Source organism: Cervus elaphus, chromosome X, assembly GCF_910594005.1.
Source record: "Cervus elaphus chromosome X, mCerEla1.1, whole genome shotgun sequence".
Lineage (NCBI taxonomy): Eukaryota > Metazoa > Chordata > Mammalia > Artiodactyla > Cervidae > Cervus > Cervus elaphus.
The window spans coordinates 29583799-29603359 of NC_057848.1; the positions used below are offsets into that span (position 1 = coordinate 29583799).

Below are 19561 nucleotides of genomic sequence, written 5' to 3' on the forward strand. Positions count from 1 at the left end.
TACTGTTCTATTTTTGCATATGTTTGAAATTTTCCATAATAAAAGATAATGTAAACTATAAATAGAAGGAATTTTTAATCAAAAATAGGAACAAAACAAAAAAGTGTGAAAATAATTAGAAACAACACCATCTCCTTGACTCATTTCCTGTTCCCCACTCTCCCCCATGTATTTGCGTACAGAGAAAATAAGAAAACGGTGGACAATCATGATGAATGATTGAGACCAAGATTGAGACAATGATTGAGACAATCATGAATGAATGAGAATAACAGCTTGGAAGTGAAGTGTGTGGGACACCTTGCTCATCACAGATATTCTTGCATTAATTTTGTTTTTTAGAATATTGCATTAAAGTGTGATTATCTTCAGTGTTGAGGGGTTTAGCATCCTTTAAAATGCTGCGTCTAAATCCCGGCAGGTGGAGGGGTGTATCCAGAGTGCAGAGGAGGGAAAAGGCAAGTCCTCAGAAGAGAAATGGGAATGGCTATCGGCCCCTGGGAAGATATTGCCCTTAGGTGGCCGGCAAAGAAAGGCCCAAGAACACGTAAAGAAAGGAGGGTTCTGTGGCCGGCTCCTGGACAAGTGTCACAGGGCGGCGGGTGGTGGTGGTGAGGAGTGAGGGGCAACGGAAGGTGTGTGTGCACCACCAAAGGCTCTGCGAGGCACCGCTGGCTCTGCAAGACCCCGAGGGGCAGGAAGGGCGGGACGAGGGCGTGGCTTTCCGCGGCGACAGAAGCCCCACGTGACCGGCCAGTGCCTAATCTTGCTTGCACGCCCCGCTTTCGCGTCAGACCCGGCGGTCGCCCCCTCGCCTCTTGGTACCTGCTCCGAGTGGCCCCGAGGGAGCCCGGGCCGGGGACGACCCCTAAGAGGAGGAGAAGCGAGAGGAGCAGGTAAGGGACCCGGAGTGGGGTCCGCAAAGATGGCGGACCTCTCCTCGGGAGTCCGTTGCCTCGGAGTGGAGACTGCAGCTCCAACGCCACCCCGCCCCCGCCCCGACACCCGGCATTTGGCCGCGGAAAGCGGTAGGCCTTCCCGGGGGCTGGGGTGGGGGACGGGCCGGGAGGTCTTAAGGCGGCAGGCCCTTGCTAACACCTGCTTCTCGCACCATCGCGAGCTTTTCCCACACCCCTGCCCCGCCCCCGTTCTTCTCGGGTTAGAAAATGTTGGTCGGTGCGGCGTGTGGGGACTGGGAAGGGGGCGGTTGAGCATGGGAGCGGGGCACACTGGGTGGGGGTAGCTGGGGGTAGGGGACGCAGGGCCAGGAAGGAGCCGAGCGCCCGGCTGCAGCAGCCCCCTGCCCCCACCCCGACCCTCTGCAGGTCTGCGAGTCGGAAGTGTTGCGGCGGCACACTTGCAGCAAGAATCAGGAGGAGCAGGAGACAGAAAGGATAGGCCCAGGTCGGTGCGAGGGACAGTTGGGAGGTGGGGGGGGAGGGGGAACGTGGGGAAAACCCTAAGACTCCAAATGCTCCCTGCAACCCCGTCCTCCATTTTGGTGCCTGCAGAGACCTGGGCCTGGATCGGCAGGGAAAATGGGGGCTTTGGAGCGCGGGAGGGGGTTAATGCTCGGACTGGGGGCTTCCTAGAGGGCATAGGAGGCCTCTCAGGTGGGAAAAGGAAAATTTGAAAAGCCTTTGACCACCAGGACTGGGAATATTGAGAGGTGCGTAGTAGGGCCTCTGTCCTCGGTGCTGATCATTCCACCCAGAAAATAGTCCCTTGTTGCATCTTTTGTCTCCTAGGAGCAATGGCGTCCAAAGAGGAACGAGCAATAGAAAGTTTCAACATGGAAGATGCCCAACAGGAAAACGAAGGAGGGGACCAGGCCCCTTTGAAGACTGGAGAGGAATCACGCGACTTGGGAGGGGTCAAAGTCCAGAAGTCTGGAGGAAATATCAGGCTGGGATGGGTTAGACGACTTGTCCCTAATTTTCGGTGGGCTATACCCAACAGGCATATTGATCACAATGAAGTGGGAGATAATGTAGAAAAGCATGTGGGGCAGATGATGGAAATCAAAAGAAAGACTAAGAAGCAGCAGATGAGACATCATGTGCCCTATCAAACTCCTGAACCTGACAATCATTATGAATTTTGCCTTATACCTTGAATGTTAAGAGTTTTCCTGAGGTTAATAATATGGCCTCTGCTCTACATGCTTGTAGTTTTTGTGAGTTACTTTTTTCTGTAAATCTTTTGGTGTTTCCACTTACCAGTTTCTAACTGAATACTATTTTGTCTCATTGTATAACTTTCTGTCAGGAGGGCAATATCATTCAGTTATAAGAAAAAGTATTCTTTTCATAATATGAAATTAATAAAGCAGTTTTAAAAGCAATCTTCCTCTTACACACCTTGTTTTATTTTTTTTAATGTTACCTTTGCTCTTCTAGCTCCCTAGACACAAAATATCAATTGTCTTTGGTTATTTTTTCTCCTCAACCAACCAGGAAGGATCATATTCATAATTCAATATCTGATAGGACTTTAAGAATGCATTATTGCTGTTGTTTAGTCTCTAAGTTGTGTCCAACTCTTTGCAATCCCATAAACTGCAGCATGCCAGGCTTCCCTGTCCTTCACTATCTCCCTGAGTTTGCTCAAACTCATGTCCATTGAGTCAGTGATGCCATCCAACCATCTCATTCTCTGTTGTCCCCTTCCCCTCCTGCCCTCAATCTTTCTCATTAGGGTCTTTTCCAATGAGTTGGCTCTTTGCATCAGGTGGCCAAAGTATTGGAGCTTCAGCTTCAGCACCAGTCCTTCCAATGAATATTCAGGGTTGATTTTCTTTAGGATTGACTGGTTTAATCTTCTTGCATATCCTACTGTTTTCAAGGAGTGTGAGTCCACCATCTTTGTAAAAATACCTTAGTGGGGGAAGCTCTTTGAGAATGTGGGATCTCTGGTTTCTATCCTTTAGAACAAGAGTGCTACTTAGTCGCTCAGTCATCTGACTGTGCGACCCTATGGACTGCAGCATGACAGGCTCCTCTGCCCATGAGGATTCTCCAGACAAGAATCCTGGAGTGGGTTGCCATGCCCTCCTCTGGGGGATCTTCCCAACCCAGGGATCGGACCCAGGTCTCCCACATTGCAGACAGATTCTTTACAAGCTGAGCCACCAAGGAAGCTGTATTTCATGAACACATATGTGTATCATGTCACATTAAGTATAAACGAAGTAAGTGTAATAACATGATGAATACTTCCTGAATTCACTGGGCAAAAGCATTAAAAAAGAAAAGTATAAGACCTTAAAGTAGCCTGATTATAAAAGGTAGGGACAATGGCAGATGGGGGTACTTGAGTTGAGATGCCAAGTACCAAGGTTACCTTCTGCTGTACATTTTGGTGGGGGAGTCTGACTTGGGGCTTTTTCTGTAGGACATTGTCATCTGGAAATGGAGAATATTTCACTATTTTAACTGACAATGAGCTGAAGAAGACCAGACTCAGCAAGACTGAGGCTGTTTTTCTGTGTTTTGCTTTTTTGTCTTTCCAATGTAGACTGGTTAATTTTTAGAATAGAGCAGAAAGACATCTCAAATATTCTTCAATCCAGTGTTCTTCATAGAATTGCTGCAAATTATAGCTCTTGAAATCAGTTTTGTGGGCCACAACAAGAAATTTTTTAAAAAGAATAGAATAAAAAGCATCTGTTCATCACCCACAAGTAGTGTTAAGAATTATTACTTTGAGAAGCCTGTTTTAGTTTTACATATAAGAAATAATGTCACCTTATAAGATGTATTTCTAACATCTTAAACCAGCCCCTGGGGTCTCTGTAAACTGAAAGAAGCTGAAAACTCTTGAGTATTTCACACAAGATACCTTCTCTCTCATTTTCCTTTTTGGAAGTTTCCTACATTCGTCACAACTTGTCGAGTATAGCATCATGTAAATAACCTATTGAGATCCTTTCTGATAGAGATCTGAAAAGGATGCCGTTAGGCCAACTGTTGCCAAGTGAATGGCAGAATTTGGTCCAGAAGTAAATCAGTCAGGAGGACCAATTTCTGCAGAAAGGTTAGAGAAGCACAGAACCACTAGGGATGTACCCCTCCAGCACTTCACATCCACTAGCAATGCTATTGTCAAAAAAAAAAAAAGCAAACAGTAGAAACAGAGAAGTGGAAACATGAGCACGACTCAGTTTGGTGGTGTTATCTTTAAAGATAGAGGAGAGGGGCTCTGAGCCAAGGAATGTGGGCAGGCTTGAGAGGCTCAAAAAGTAGAGAAATGTATTCTCTGGATTCTCAGTAAGGAATGCAGCCCTGCTGATACCTTGAACAAAAAAAGCAGTACCAATTGTTGGCAAGGATGTGGAGAACTATAACCTTCACACATTGCTGGTGGAAAAGTGTAATCATGCACTTGCCATGGAAAGCATTGTGGCAATCCTCCTAAAAGTTCTATGTCGAGCTACCATTCAACCTAGCAATTCCACTTGTAGGTATATACTCAAGAGAATTGAAAATGTGTTCGCAAAACCTGTACACAAATGTTTATAATAGCATTACAAGCATACCTCAGAGATATTGCAAGTTCAGTTCCAGAATAGCAATAAAGTGAATATCACAATAAAGCAAGTCACAATATGTTTATATTGTACTGCAGTCTATTAAGTGTGCCATAGCATTATGTCTAAAAAAATACATATCTGAATATAAAAATACCTTATCAATAAAAAATACCAAAACAATTACAATAGAAACATCAAAGATCATCAATCATGAATCACTGTAACAAATATAATAACAATAAAAAGTTTGAAATATTGCAAAAATTACCAAGATGTAATACAAAAACACAAAGTAAGCAAATGCTCTTTCAAAAATGTCACCAATAGACTTTTTGCTCAAGACAGGATTGCCACAAACTTTCTATTTGTAAAAACCACAATAAAGCAAAGTACAATAAAATGAGGTGTGCCTCGAGGTATGAGGTATGATTTGTAGTATATAGCAAATCAAAAACTTAGGAGAGACTTCTGATTAAATTTTGCAAATTGACTACAAGGATTTGTGAAATCTCACAAGAATTAAGTGAAAGTCACTCAGTCATGTCTGACTCTTTGCAACCCCATGGGGTATACAGTCCATGGAATTCTGCAGACCAGAATACTGGAGTGGGTAGCCTTTCCCTTCTCCAGGGTATCTTCCAACCCAGGGATTGAACCCAGGTCTCCCACATTGTAGGCAGATTCTTTACCAGCTGAACCACTAGAAAAGCCCAAGTAAATTAATAATCCTTTCTTAACTTTGTACTTTGGAAAAATTTTACATCTACAGAAGAGTTGCAAAGGTAGTAAGGAGAGTTCCTGCATACCTTTCATTTAGATTCCCCTAAGTTAACATATTTCACCTATTAAAATTAAGAAATTAACATTAGTTCAGTACCATTAACTAAGCTAGACACATTATACAAATGTTAATAAGTTTTCCCCAAAGTCCTCCCCCCCCCACCCCCGCAAGGCTCGGTCCAGGATACTGATTGTATTTAGTCATCATATCTCCTCGTTTTCCTACATTCTCTGACAGTTCCTTATTATTTTATTTTTTTAATAACCTTAACACCTTTTGAAGAGTACTTGCCAGCTGTTTTGTAGGATGGCCCTCAATTTGGACTTGTCTGATGTTTTCTCATGATAACTGGGATTACTATGAGATTTGGGGAATAAGACCACAGAGTTGATAGCTCTTTTTATCATTCGTATAAATTATATGATATCAACATGACTTATTGGTGGTGGTGTTTACTTTGATCCCTTAGCTAAGTTTTTCCTCTGTAAATTTCTATTTCTCCATTTCCATACTCTGTTTCTTAGAAATCAGTCATCTAGTCCAGCTCATAGTCAATAGAATGGGGCGGGGGGGTTAAGCTTCACCTCTTGGAGGAAGAAGTACCAAAAAATTTGTGAGTATAAAAATAAACACAATTATTAATTAAAATTTGGAGGTGAGGTACTTTGAAGCTATGCAAATATCTTGATTTTCCTTAAAGTTTTGCCCATTAGGTTTAACATTCATCAGTGGGTCTTACCTGCATCAAATTACTACCTTGGTATTCTAATGGTGATTTTCTATGTCCCTCATATCACCTACATTTATTACTTGGAATTATTCTGTAAGTAAGTCCTACCTTATTTATTTAATCGTTCATTTATATCAGTATTGCTGTTGTTGTTTAGTTGCTAAGTCATGTCCGACTCTTTTGTGACCCCATGGACTATAGCCTGCCAGGCTTCTCTATCCATGGGATTTCTCAGGCAAGAATAGTGGAGTGAGTTGCCATTTCCTTCTCCAGGGGATCTTCCTGACCCAGGGATTGAACACACATCTCCTGCATTGTAGGCAGATTCCTTACCACGGAGCTACCTTGATGTTTTATTCTTTGTGATATAACCAAATAGCATCTGATTTTCTCAAATTGATCCAGTTTTGTCCTTTAGAAGCTCTTTGGTATTGGCTCATGTACCTTTGACATGTCCAATGTGTTAGGCAGAATTTTAAAGATATTCCCCCTCAAGATTCCTGTCCTTTAGTTATTCAATAAAATACTAATCTTGGAGAAATGCAAATCAAAACCACAATGAGGTACCATTACACGCCAGTCAGGATGGCTGCTATCCAAAAGTCTACAAGCAATAAATGCTGGAGAGGGTGTGGAGAAAAGGGAACCCTCTTACACTGTTGGTGGGAATGCAAACTAGTACAGCCCCTATGGAAAACAGTGTGGAGATTTCTTAAAAACCTGGAAATAGAACTGCCATATGACCCAGCAATCCCACTCCTGGGCATACACACTGAAGAAACCAGATCTGAAAGAGACACGTGCACCCCAATGTTCATCGCAGCACTGTTTATAATAGCCAGGACATGGAAGCAACCTAGATGCCCATCAGCAGATGAATGGATAAGGAAGCTGTGGTACATACACACCATGGAATATTACTCAGCCGTTAAAAAGAATTCATTTGAATCAGTTCTAATGAGATGGATGAAACTGGAGCCCCTTATACAGAGTGAAGTAAGCCAGAAAGATAAAGATCATTACAGCATACTAACACATATATATGGAATTTAGAAAGATGGTAACGATAACCCTATATGCAAAACAGAAAAAGAGACACAGAAGTACAGAACAGTCTTTTGAACTCTGTGGGAGAAGGTGAGGGTGGGATGTTTCGAAAGAACAGCATATATATTATCTATGGTGAAACAGATCACCAGCCCAGGTGGGATGCATGAGACAAGTGCTCGGGCCTGGTGCACTGGGAAGACCCAGAGGAATCGGGTGGAGAGGGAGGTGGGAGGGGGGATCGGGATGGGGAATATGTGTAAATCTATGGCTGATTCATATCAATGTACGACAAAACCCACTGAAATGTTGTGAAGTAATTAGCCTCCAACTAATAAAAAATAAATAAATAAATAAATAAAAAGAAAAAAATACTAATCTTGGTATTGCTGTAAGGAGATTTTTTTTCACATACAATTTAACACTCAATCAGTTGACTTTAAGAGTGGGAGATGATCCTGGATTATCCTGATCTGCTGAGTAAAATCACATGAGCTGTTAAAGCATAGAACCTTCTCCAGCTGGTGGCAGAAGAGGAAGGCAGAAAAGAAAGGAGAGGATGTCGAGGACATTCAAAGCAAGAGATTGATTCAATTTGTCATTGCTGGGTTTGTAAAATGGAGGTGACCAAGAGCCAAGAAATATAAGGAGTCTCTAGAAGCTGGAAAAAAAAAAAACTCAGTTAACAGCCAGGAAGGAAACAGGGACCACAGTCCTCTAACTTCATGAATTGAATTCAGCCAACAACCTGAATGAGTCCAGCAGTGGATTCTTTCTCAGAACCTTCAGATAGGAGTCCAAGCTTATTGCCACCCTGATTTCAGCATTCTGAGACCTTAAGCAAGGAATCCAGTTGAGCCTGCCTGGATTTTTGTTTTAAGCCACTACTTTTATGGTTATTTGTTACACAGTAAAGGAAAACAAATACATTTGCATATTCTTTACAAAACACTTCTTTACTTTCTAGTACTACAAGACATTCCAGGTTCATCTTGTACTTTCCCTGCCCTGATCCTAGGATCAACTATTTCTCCAAGGAGTCATGGTTCCTTTTATTAGAAAATGGTATTTAGAAACCAAGATCTGTGCCCTATGTGTGTTCATTGCTAATGGGGCAGCATTGTGTCTAGGCCCTCTCAGTGGACAGAACTAATTGTGCATGCACACACACACACACACACACACACGAGTTCATATTGATGTCTCTGACACTAAATCCTTTCCTTTTTGCAACTTCTTTCTCTGCCGTGAGAAACTTGGCTCCCACTATCTACAACATATAAACTTCTTTGTTTAACCTTCATACACAGGCAATGCACGGCTATACATGTAATCATATATGTATATATGTATATATATAATATATGTATATGTATAATCATATACATATACATGTAATCATAACTGCTATACTACACTCTGAAACAGATATACCAACTAGAATACAGTTAATTTTGTCTTTTGCTTTGCAGTACCCAGTCAAGGGGTTTCCCTGGTGGCTCAATGGTAAAGAATTCACCTGCAGGACCTGTGAGTTCAATCCCTCGGTTGGGATGATCTGCTGGAGAAGATCCCAGGTTTCTAGCCTGGGAAATCCCATGGACAGAGGAGCCTGGCAGTTTACGGTCCATGGGGTTGCAAAAGAGTCAGATATGACTTAGTGACTAAACACTACTACCACCCTGTCAAACGTCATTTCTTAAAGTTACTTAGGTCATCTCCATTATTCCCTATCCACTTCAAGGAAGTGATTTCATACATTTTGCTATGGTCTGAATGTTTGTGTCTCCCCAAAGTTAATTTGTTGAAATGTTAATGTGCAATGTGATTGTATTAGGAGGTACTCAGTCATGAAGGCAGACTTTTCATGGATGGAATTAGTGTCCTTATAAAAGACACCCCAGAGAGCTCCCTAATCCTTTCCACCATGTGAGGACACAGTGAGATTGGCAACCTACAACCCAGAAAACAATCTTCATTAGAACTCGACCATGCTGGCACCTTGATCTTTGACTTCCAACCTCCAGAAATGTGAGAAATAAATTTCTGTTGTTTATAAGCTACCCCAGCCTGTGGTGTTTTATTATAGCAGCCCAAAAAGACTAAGACATGTGTAATTCAGTTAGATGCATCTATACTCTTTCCTGTATTCTCCTGACATTCTAGTTGATTTTTTAAGTTTCCATGTAGAAGGCTTTCTCAACTTTGGTACTGTTGACATTTTGGGCTGGATCATCTTTTGTTTGGGTAGTTGTCCTGTGAGTTGTTGGATGTTTATCAGTATTCCTAGTCTCCACCTACTAGGGTGCCAGAAGCACCAAGTTCCCCAGTGTGAGAACAAAAAATGTCTGCAGGTACTCCTAAATATCCCCTTATGGGCAAAATCACTCCCAGTTTAGAAGCACTAGCATAGGTCAAAGTCACTCTGTGGTGTATGGTTTTATGGGTTTGCATATGCACATTAACCACCATAATAATGTATAGAAGAGTTCTACCACCCTAAAAATTCCTTTTTGTAGCCTCTTTGCTATCAAACACATCCATTACCCCCAATCCCTATGACCCACTGATCTGATTTTTTTTTTTGGCCACACATCTTGTGGCACCTTAGTTCCCCAACCAGGGATTGAACCCAGGTCCCAGCAGTGAAAGTGCTGAGTCCTAACCACTGGACCATCAGGGAATTCCCTCATTGATTTAATTCCATAATTTTAACTTTTCTAGTACATCATATAAATGTAATCACACAATATGTAACCTGTAGTATCTGACTTTATTCAACTAGTATAATGCACTTAAAATTTATATGAATACATGCTGTTGCACGAAACAAAAGTGCATTTCTTTTTACTGCTGAGTAGTATTCCATTTTATAGATGTGCCAATATTATTTATATATTCAACTGTTGAAGAACATCTGGATTATTCCCAGATTTTGGAGACTATGAATAATGCTACTATGATTATTCGTGTGCAGGTTTTTGTGTGAATATGAGTTTGAAATTCACTGAGTCATGTGGTAAATATATATTCAACTTTATATTAAACTGCCAATTTGTTTTATAACATAGCTGTATCAGTTTGCATTCCCAAAAGCAATGCATGAGAGTTCTTCTTTCATATTCTCACCACCATATGCAATTGTGGAGGGTTATAAAATTTTATCCATCCTAATAAGTATACACTAGTATCTCATTGTGGTTTTAATATGGATTTCCTTAATGACTCTCAATATTGAGCATTTTTTCATTTATGTTTTCTTGCCATTTGGATAACTCCTTCAGTTAAGTCACTTCAGGCATTTTGACAATTTTAAAAAATTGTATCTGTTTATTTCCTTGTCTATTTTTGGCTGTGCTGGATCTTGGTTGCTGCACACAGGCTTTCCTTAGTTGTAGTGAGCAAGGGCTACTCTCTAGTTGTGGTGCATGGGCTTCTCAGTGCTGTGGCTTCTCTTGTTGCAGAGCATGGGCTCCAGGGCACTCAGACTTCAGTAGTTGCAGTATATGTGCTCAGTAATTGTTGTGAGTGGGCTTAGTTGCCCTTTGGCATGTAAAATCTTCCCGGACCAGGGATCAAACCCATCTCCCCTGCATTGGCAGGTGAATTTTCAACAACTGAAACACCAGAGAAGTCCAGTTACATTGACAATTTTTAATTGAATTGTTTTCTTTTGCTGAGTTTTGCAAGTTCTTAAAATATTCAGAATATAAGTATTCTATAAGACATGTGATCTGCAAATATTTTCACGCAGTATGGTTTGCCTTTTTACTTTTTTAACAGTGTCTTTCATAGACCAAAAGTTTTCATTCTGATAAAGTTCAATTTATCATATTTTTATCAATGTCTTACTGATACATATTTTCTTGTGGTGTCATATCTGAAAACTCATTGCCAAAACCTGTATATCACAGATATTCTCCTATATTTTTCTCCTGGAAATTATGAAGATTTTCTTCTGTCTTTGTTGTTGTGTAGTCATTCAGTCCTGTCTGACTTTTTTCGACCCCATAGACTGCAACACTCCAGGTTTCCCTGTCCTTCACCATCTCCTGGAGTTTGCTCAAACTCATATCCATCGAGTAGGTGATGCCATCCAACCATCTAATCCTCTGTTGTCCCCTTCTCCTCCTGCCTTCAGTCTTTGCCAGCATCAGGTCCTTTTCCAGTGAGTCAACTCTTTGCCTCAGGTGGCCAAATTACTGGAGCTTGAGCTTCAGCATCGGTCCTTCCAATGAATATTTAGAATTGATTTCCTTAAGGATTAACTGGTTTGATCTCCTGGCAGTCCAAGGGAATCTCAAGAGTCTTCTCCAACACCACAGTTGGAAAGAATCAATCTTTCAGTGCTCAACTTTCTTTATCATCCAACTCTCACATCCGTACATGACTACTGGAAAAAACATAGCTTTGACTATATGTAACTTTGTTGGCAAAGTAATGTCTCCAATTTTTAATATGCTGTCTAGATTTGTCATAGCTAATGCGGGAGACCTGGGTTCGATCCCTGGGTTGAGAAGATCCCCTGGAGAAGGGAAAGTCTACCCACTCCAGTATTCTGACCTGGAGAATTCCATGGACTGTATACCCCATGGGCGTCTCAAAAAGTCAGACACGACTAAGCGACTTTCACTTTCAGTTTCTTCCAAGGAGCAAGCATCTTTTAATTTAATGGCTGTAGTCACTATCTGCAGTGATTTTGGGGCCCAGGAAAATAAAGTCTGTCACTGTTTGCAGTGTTTCCACATCTATTTGCCAAGAAATGATGGGACTGGATGCCATGATCTTAGTTTTTTTAATGCTGAGCTTTAAGCCAGCTTTTCACTTTCCTCTTTCACCTTCATCAAGAGGCTCTTTAGTTCTTCTTCACTTTCTGCCATAAGGGTAGTGTCATCTGCATATCTGAGGTTGTTATTTATCCTGGTAGTCTTGATTCCAGCTTGTGTTCCATTCAGCCTGGCATTTTGCATGATGTACTTTGCATATAAGTTAATAAGCAGGGTGACAATATACAGCCTTGATGTACTCCTTTCCAAATTTGGAACCAGTACATTGTTCCATGTCTGGTTCTAGGTGTTGCTTCTTCACCTGCAAACAGGTTTCACAGGAGGTAGGTAAGGTGGTCTGGTATTCCCAACACTTTAAGAATTTTCCACAGTTTGTTGTGATCCACACAGTGAAGGCTTTAGCATAGTCAATGAAGCAGAAATAGATGTTTTTCTGGAATTCCCTTGGTTTTTCTATGATCCAGTGGATGTTGGCAATTTGATCTCTGGTTCCTCTCTGCCTTTTCTAAATCCAGCTTGAACATCTGGAAGTTCTCAGTTCACATACTGTTGCAGCCTAGCTTAATGTATTTTGAGCATTACCTTGTTAGCAAGTGAAATGAGTGCATTTGTGGGGTAGTTTGAACATTCTTTTACATTGCTCTTCTTTGCAATTGGAATGAAAACTGACCTTTTCCAGTCCTGTGGCCACTGCTGAGTTTTGCAAATTTGCTAGCATATTTAGTACAGCACTTTCAGAGCATCATCTTCTAGGATTTGAAATAGCTCAGGTGGAATCCCATCACCTCCACTAGCTTTGCTCATAGTGATGCTTTCTAAGGCCCACTTGACTTCACATTCCAGGATGTCTGGCTCTAGGTGAGTGATCACACCATTGTGGTTATCTGGGTCATTAAGAATTTTTTGTACAGTTCTTCTGTGTATTCTTGCCACCTCTTCTGCTTCTGTTAGGTCCATGCCATTTCTGTTCTTTTTTTTTTCATTTCTGTTCTTTATTGTGTCCATCTTTGCATGAAATGTTCCCTTGGTATCTCTAATTTTCTTGAAGAGATCTCTAGTCTTTCCCATTATATTGTTTTCCTTTATTTCTTTGCATTGATCACTGAGGAAACCTTTCTTATCTCTCCTTGCTATTCTTTAGAACTCTGCATTCAGATGGTTATATCTTTCTTCTTCTCCTTTGCCTTTTGCTTCTCTTCTTTTTTCAGCTATTTGTAAGGCCTCCTCAGACAACCATTTTGCCTTTTTGATTTCTTTTTCTTGGGGATGATTTTGATCATTGCCTTCTGTGCAGTGTTATGAATCTCTGTCCATAGTTCTTCAGGCACTCTGTCTATCAGATCCAGTCCCTTGAATCTATTTGTCACTTCCACTGTAAAATCATAAGGGATTTTATTTAGGTCATACCTGAATAAACTGTGGAAAATTCTGAAAGAGATGGGCATACCAAACCATCTGACCTGCCCCTTGAGAAACCTATAGGCAGATCAGGAAGCAACAGATAGAACTGGACATGGAACAACTGACAGGTTTCAAATAGGAAAAGGAGTACATCAAGGCTGTATATTTTCACCCTGCTTATTTAACTTATATGCCGAGTACATCTTGAGAAACGCTGGGCTGGAAGAAGCACAAGCTGGAATCAAGATTGCTGGGAGAAATATCAATAATCTCAGATATGCATATGACACCACCCTTATGGCAGAAAGTGAAGAGGAACTAAAAAGCCTCTTGATGAAAGTGAAAATGATGAGTGAAAAAGTTGGCTTAAAGCTCAACATTCAGAAAACTATGATCATGGCATCTGGTCCCATCACTTCATGGCAAATAGATGGGGAAACAGTGGAAACAGTGCCAGACTTTATTTTTTTGGGCTCCAAAATCACTGCAGGTGGTGATTGCAGCCATGAAATTAAAAGACGCTTTCTCCTTGGAAGGAAAGTTATGACCAACCTAGATAGCATATTAAAAAGCAGAGACATTACTTTGCCAACAAAGGTCTGTCTTGTCAAGGCTATGGTTTTTCCAGTGGTCATGTATGGATGTAAGAATTGGACTGTGAAGAAAGCTGAGAGCTGAAAAATTGATGCTTTTGAACTGTGATGTTGGAGAAGACTCTTGAGAGTCCCTTGGACTGCAAGGAGATCCAACCAGTCCATCCTGAAGGAGATAAGTCCTGGGTGTTCACTGGAAGGACTGATGCTGTAGCTGATGTTTCAGCTGGTGCTGAAACTCCAATACTTTGGCCACCTCATGCGAAGAGTGGACTCATTGGAAAAGGCCCTGATGGTAGGAGGGATTGGGGGCAGGAGGAGAAGGGGACGACAGAGGATGAGATGGCTGGATGGCATCACTGACTCGATGGACATGTGTTTGAGTAAACTCCAGGAGTTTGTGATGGACAGGGAGGCCTGGCGTGCTGTGATTCATGGGGTTGCAAAGAGTCAGACATGACTGAGCGACTGAACTGAAGTGAATGGTCTAGTGGTTTTCCCTACTTTCTTCAATTTAAGTCTGAATTTTGCAATAAGGAGTTCATGATCTGAGCCACAGTCACCTTCTGGTCTTGTTTTTGCTGACTATATAGAGCTTTTCCATCTGCAGCTGCAAAGAATATAATCAGTCTGATTTCAGTATTGACCATCTGGTGATGTCCATGTGTAAAGTCATCTCTTGTGTTGTTGGAAGAGGGTGTTTGCTATGATCAGTGCATTCTCTTGGCAAAACTCTGTTAGCCTTTGCCCTGCTTCATTTCGTAGTCCAAGAGGAGTACTTGCCTGTTACTCCAGGTATCTTGACTTCCTTCTTTTGCATTCCAGTCCCCTATGATGAAAAATACATCTTTTTTTTTTTTTTTGGTGTTAGTTCTAGAAGATATTGTAGGTCTTCATAGAACCATTCACCTTCAGCTTCTTCGGCATTAGCGATTGGGGCATAAACTTGGATTACTGTGATATTGAATGGTTTGCCTTGGAAACAAATTGAGATCATTCTGTCATTTTTGAGATTGCACCCAGTACTGCATTTTGGACTCTTTTGTTGACTATGAGGGCTACTCCAGACATAATGGTCTGAATTAAATTTGCCCATTCCCATCCATTTTAGTTCACTGTTTCCTAAACTGTTGATGGTTCCCTCTTGCCATCTCTTGTATAACCACTTCCAATTTACCTTGATTCATGAACCTCACATTCCAGGTTCCCATGCAATATTGTTCTTTATAGCATCAGACTTTACTTTTGCCACCAAACACATCCACAACTGGGCCGATGCTTCCGCTTTGGCTCAGTCTCTTCATTCCTTCTGGATCTATTTTTCCACTCTTCTCCAGTAGCATATTGGACACCTACTGATCTGGGGAGTTCATCTTTATTTTCTTATGTCTTGCATCTACATTTTATGATTTACATTATTCTTTCATTTATATTTAATTCATTTTTATATTTAAATGTAAACTACCATTAACATTTTGAGTTACTTTTCTATAAGTTGTGAGGCATGTGCTGAAGTCCATATTTTAGTTATTCATGTCCAGTTGTTTTGGTTTTATTTCTTTTCCAATATATGTTTCTTGGGATTTTATTCATAGACAATAATGTCATCCACAAATATGGGAAAAAATGTATTTTAAAATTTCTATGTCTTTTATTTATTTATTTATTTGCCTTTTTCCTGTTGTATAGAATAAGACTTCCATTATGATGTTGAATAAAAGTGCTGAGAGTGGATATCCTTGCTTTGTTCCCAGTCTTGAGAGAAAATATTTGGTCCCTCAGCATTAAGTATGTTAGCTGGAGGATTTCATAGAAGCCTTTTATCAGGTTATGGATGTTGATTTCTATTCACAATTTTGATCATTAATATTGTATTTGTCAAAAAATTTCTTGCATCTATGGTATGCTCATGTGGTTTTTCTTCTTTGGGTTTTTAATGCAGTGGATTGTGTTGCTTGATTTTCAACTGTTGAATTAACCTTTCATTTTGGGGATAAATCCCACTTGGTTGCAGTAGATTGTTCTTTCTCTATATTGAGAAATTTAATTTGGTAATATGAGATATTGGTCTTACTTTTCTTTTTTTTTTTTTTAAATTTTTTTATTAGTTGGAGGCTAATTACTTCACAACATTTCAGTGGGTTTTGTCATACATTGATATGAATCAGCCATAGATTTACATTTATTCCCCATCCCGATCCCCCCTCCCACCTCCCTCTCCACCCGATTCCTCTGGGTCTTCCCAGTGTACCAGGCCCGAGCACTTGTCTCATGCATCCCACCTGGGCTGGTGATCTGTTTCACCATAGATAGTATACATGCTGTTCTTTTGAAACATCCCACCCTCACCTTCTCCCACAGAGTTCAAAAGTCTGTTCTGTATTTCTGTGTCTCTTTTTCTGTTTTGCATATAGGGTTATCGTTACCATCTTTCTAAATTCCATATATATGTGTTAGAATGCTGTAATGTTCTTTATCTTTCTGGCTTACTTCACTCTGTATAAGGGGCTCCAGGTTCATCCATCTCATTAGGACTGGTTCAAATGAATTCTTTTTGACGGCTGAGTAAAATTCCATGGTGTATATGTACCACAGCTTCCTTATCCATTCATCTGCTGATGGGCATCTAGGTTGCTTCCATGTCCTGGCTATTATAAACAGTGCTGCGATGAACATTGGGGTGCACGTGTCTCTTTCAGATCTGGTTTCCTCAGTGTGTATGCCCAGAAGTGGTATTGCTGGGTCATATGGCAGTTCTATTTCCAGTTTTTTAAGGAATCTCCACACTGTTTTCCATAGTGGCTGTACTAGTTTGCATTCCCACCAACAGTGTAAGAGGGTTCCCTTTTCTCCACAGCCTCTCCAGCATTTATTGCTTGTAGACTTTTGGATAGCAGCCATCCTGACTGGTGTGTAATGGTACCTCATTGTGGTTTTGATTTGCATTTCTCTAATAATGAGTGATGTTGAGCACCTTTTCATGTGTTTGTTAGCCATCTGTATGTCTTCTTTGGAGAAATGTCTGTTTAGTTCTCTGGCCCATTTTTTGATTGGGTCATTTATTTTTCTGGAATTGAGCTGCAGGAGTTGCTTGTATATTTTTGAGATTAATCCTTTGTCTGTTTCTTCATTTGCTATTATTTTCTCCCAATCTGATGGCTGTCTGGTCTTACTTTTCTTTATTCGTAGTATATTTCTTTGGTTTGTTATCAGAGTAATGTTGCCTTTGCAAAATGAGTTGGAGTGTATTTTTTCCTTATCTGTATTAGTTTTCAATTGCTGTCATAAGAAATTGCCACAAATTTAGAGCTTTATACAATACAAAGATATTACCTTACAATTATCTGGTTCATAGGCCGCACCTGCCAAAAATCAAGATGTCAGCAGAGCTGTATTCCTAGGGGAATATCTGTTTCTTTCCTCAAACACTGTTGGCAGAATTCAGTTCCTTGTGATTGTAGGACTGAGATCCCCGTTTTCTTATTGTCTGTCAGCTAAAGGTCATTCCCAGCTTCTAGAAGCCAACCGTATATTTTGGCTCATGACTCTTTCTCCATCTTCAAAATCAACAATGGCTGGTAAAGTGCTTGTCACATTTTCAATTTCTCTTTCTCCTTCTATCTCATCTCTCTGACCTAGATAGGAAATGTTCTCTGTGTTTAAAGATTAGATTTGACTCACATGGATAATGAGGGCAATCTCTTCATCTCAAGGTCCAAACTTTTAATCAAATCAGCAAAGTCCCTTTTGCCATGTAGCATAACATATTCATAGGTTCCAGCGATTAGGGTGTGGATATTTGGAGAATCATCATTCTGCCTATGACATATTCTATTTTCTGGAAGTGAGTGTGTTCTATTGGTGCTGTTTCTTCTTTAAATGTTTGGTATAATTTGCCAGCATAACCATCTAGGCGTAGAGTTTTGTTTTTGGGTGTTTTTAAACCATGAACTTGATTTCTTTAATAGTTGTAGGGTTATTGAGTTTATCTATTTTATCTTGAGTGCTGTTCAAATTGGACAATATCTATTGATTTATGTTCCAATTAGCTATCTCTTTCCTCTGTTATCTCCCTATTTGCATTAAATCTATTGTGTCAGTTTTAAAATTTAGTTATTGCATTTTGCAGTTCTAAAACTTCCATTAAGTTCTTTTTTATATTTATTTCTTTGCTGATAAATTTCTGTTTTAATTAATTTTTCAAGGGTGATGGCTCTTTTGAGCACTTTTATAATAGTTGCTTAAAAGACTAGCAAATATTTACAGATAGCATCAATCTGTTGATTGCCTTTCCACATACTTTTTGAGATTTTCATGGTTTCTTATATGCTGAGTGAGTTTGGTTTGTATATTGGACATTGAATATAATGTCATGAAATTTTGGGTCTTGTTTACATCTATCCACTTGAGAGTACCTCAGATTCTGGTATTCTTCACCAGTACATCTGCCATTTAATATTTCCTTTACAGAGAATTCAAATAGCTGCACCACACACTGTCTCTGGTTTTTTGCAGCTCTGTTCAGGGCTGCAGAGTTAGAAAGTGTTTATTCTATCTTACCTGGGACCAGAACTGCACTGTATAAATCTTTATGTTTACTTTTAATTTGAAGAAAAATCACAAACTTATAGAAAAATTGCAAAAGCTGTACAGAGAATTATTTTCCCTGAATTATTTGAGAGTAATGCCAGCCTGAGACCCCATTAACCCCACGGTAAACAAAATTTGAAGAGGGCCCTTATGACTTTCATCTCCTACCATTATGTTACATATATGGAAAAATGGAGATCATTCAGGTGGGGCTAATTTAATCACACAAGCTCTTTAAAAGGAGAAAGTTTTATATGGCCTTTGGCAGGAGGGGAAGTCAGAGAATTTGGAAGCATAATAAGGCTTGGATGCATCACTATTGCCACTCTAAAGATGTCAGGAGCCAAATGCAAGGACAGAGAGAAACCTCTAGGAGTTGAGAGCAACCCTCTGTCAAAAGCCAGCAAGGAGATGGGGAAATAAGTCCTACCAGTACAAAATATTAATAATTGAGTTCTGCCACCAACCCAAATAAGCTTCTAAGGGGCTTCTTCCCCTGATCACCCAGATAAATAAGAGCACGGGACAGTTGACATCTTGATGTCAGCTTCATGAGACCTAAACAGAGAACTAGCCAAGACCTCCCAGATTACTGACCTACAGAACTGTGAGCTAATAAACAAGCATTGTTTTAAGCTGCAAAGCTCATGGTAACATATTACACAGCAACAGAAAATAAACATAACCCCAAGCATCTTCAGTGCACATTTCCCACAAACAGACATTTTCCAGCACAACCAAAATACAATTATCAAAGTAGAAAATTAACATTGATATGTTACTATCATCTAAACTCAGATCCCAGTAGGTTTTTAGCAGTTATTCTAACAATGGCAAAAGGATCCAGTTCAGAATCACCAGTTGCATTTAGTTGTCACGTCTATTCTCCTTCAGTATAAAATATCCCCTCAAATTTCTTTGGCTCTCACAACATTATAGCTCAGTTACTTTTTACATTGCCCCTCCATTTGGCTTTGCATAATATTTCTTCTTAAGTGGATTCAGGTTATGCATATTTGGCAGGAATATCACAGAAGTGTAGCTGTTCTGTTTTCTATCTTATCAGGTTTGTAAAGAGCCTTTTCAGACTGACCTTTGTGT

General features: G+C 40.2%; 1 protein-coding gene and 1 non-coding gene across 3 annotated transcripts; one reads left to right on the top strand and one right to left on the bottom strand.

Moving 5' to 3' along the window:
• Positions 1-473: 473 nt before the first annotated feature.
• Positions 474-2344, top strand: BEX4 (brain expressed X-linked 4). 2 transcript variants are annotated; one of them, XM_043897337.1, is made up of 3 exons: positions 474-896; positions 1326-1404; positions 1749-2344. In XM_043897337.1, the coding sequence occupies exon 3, from the start codon at positions 1754-1756 to the stop codon at positions 2114-2116; it is 363 nt and encodes a 120-aa protein (XP_043753272.1). In that variant the 5' UTR covers positions 474-896; positions 1326-1404; positions 1749-1753; the 3' UTR covers positions 2117-2344. The 2 variants fall into 2 exon arrangements, with proteins under 2 accessions (XP_043753272.1, XP_043753273.1); XM_043897338.1 differs by having other exon boundaries at positions 601-1028.
• A 7356-nt stretch (positions 2345-9700) lies between these two features.
• On the bottom strand, positions 9701-9772 carry TRNAE-UUC. Its single transcript has one exon. It is a non-coding gene; the product is annotated as a tRNA-Glu (tRNA).
• Positions 9773-19561: the final 9789 nt, after the last annotated feature.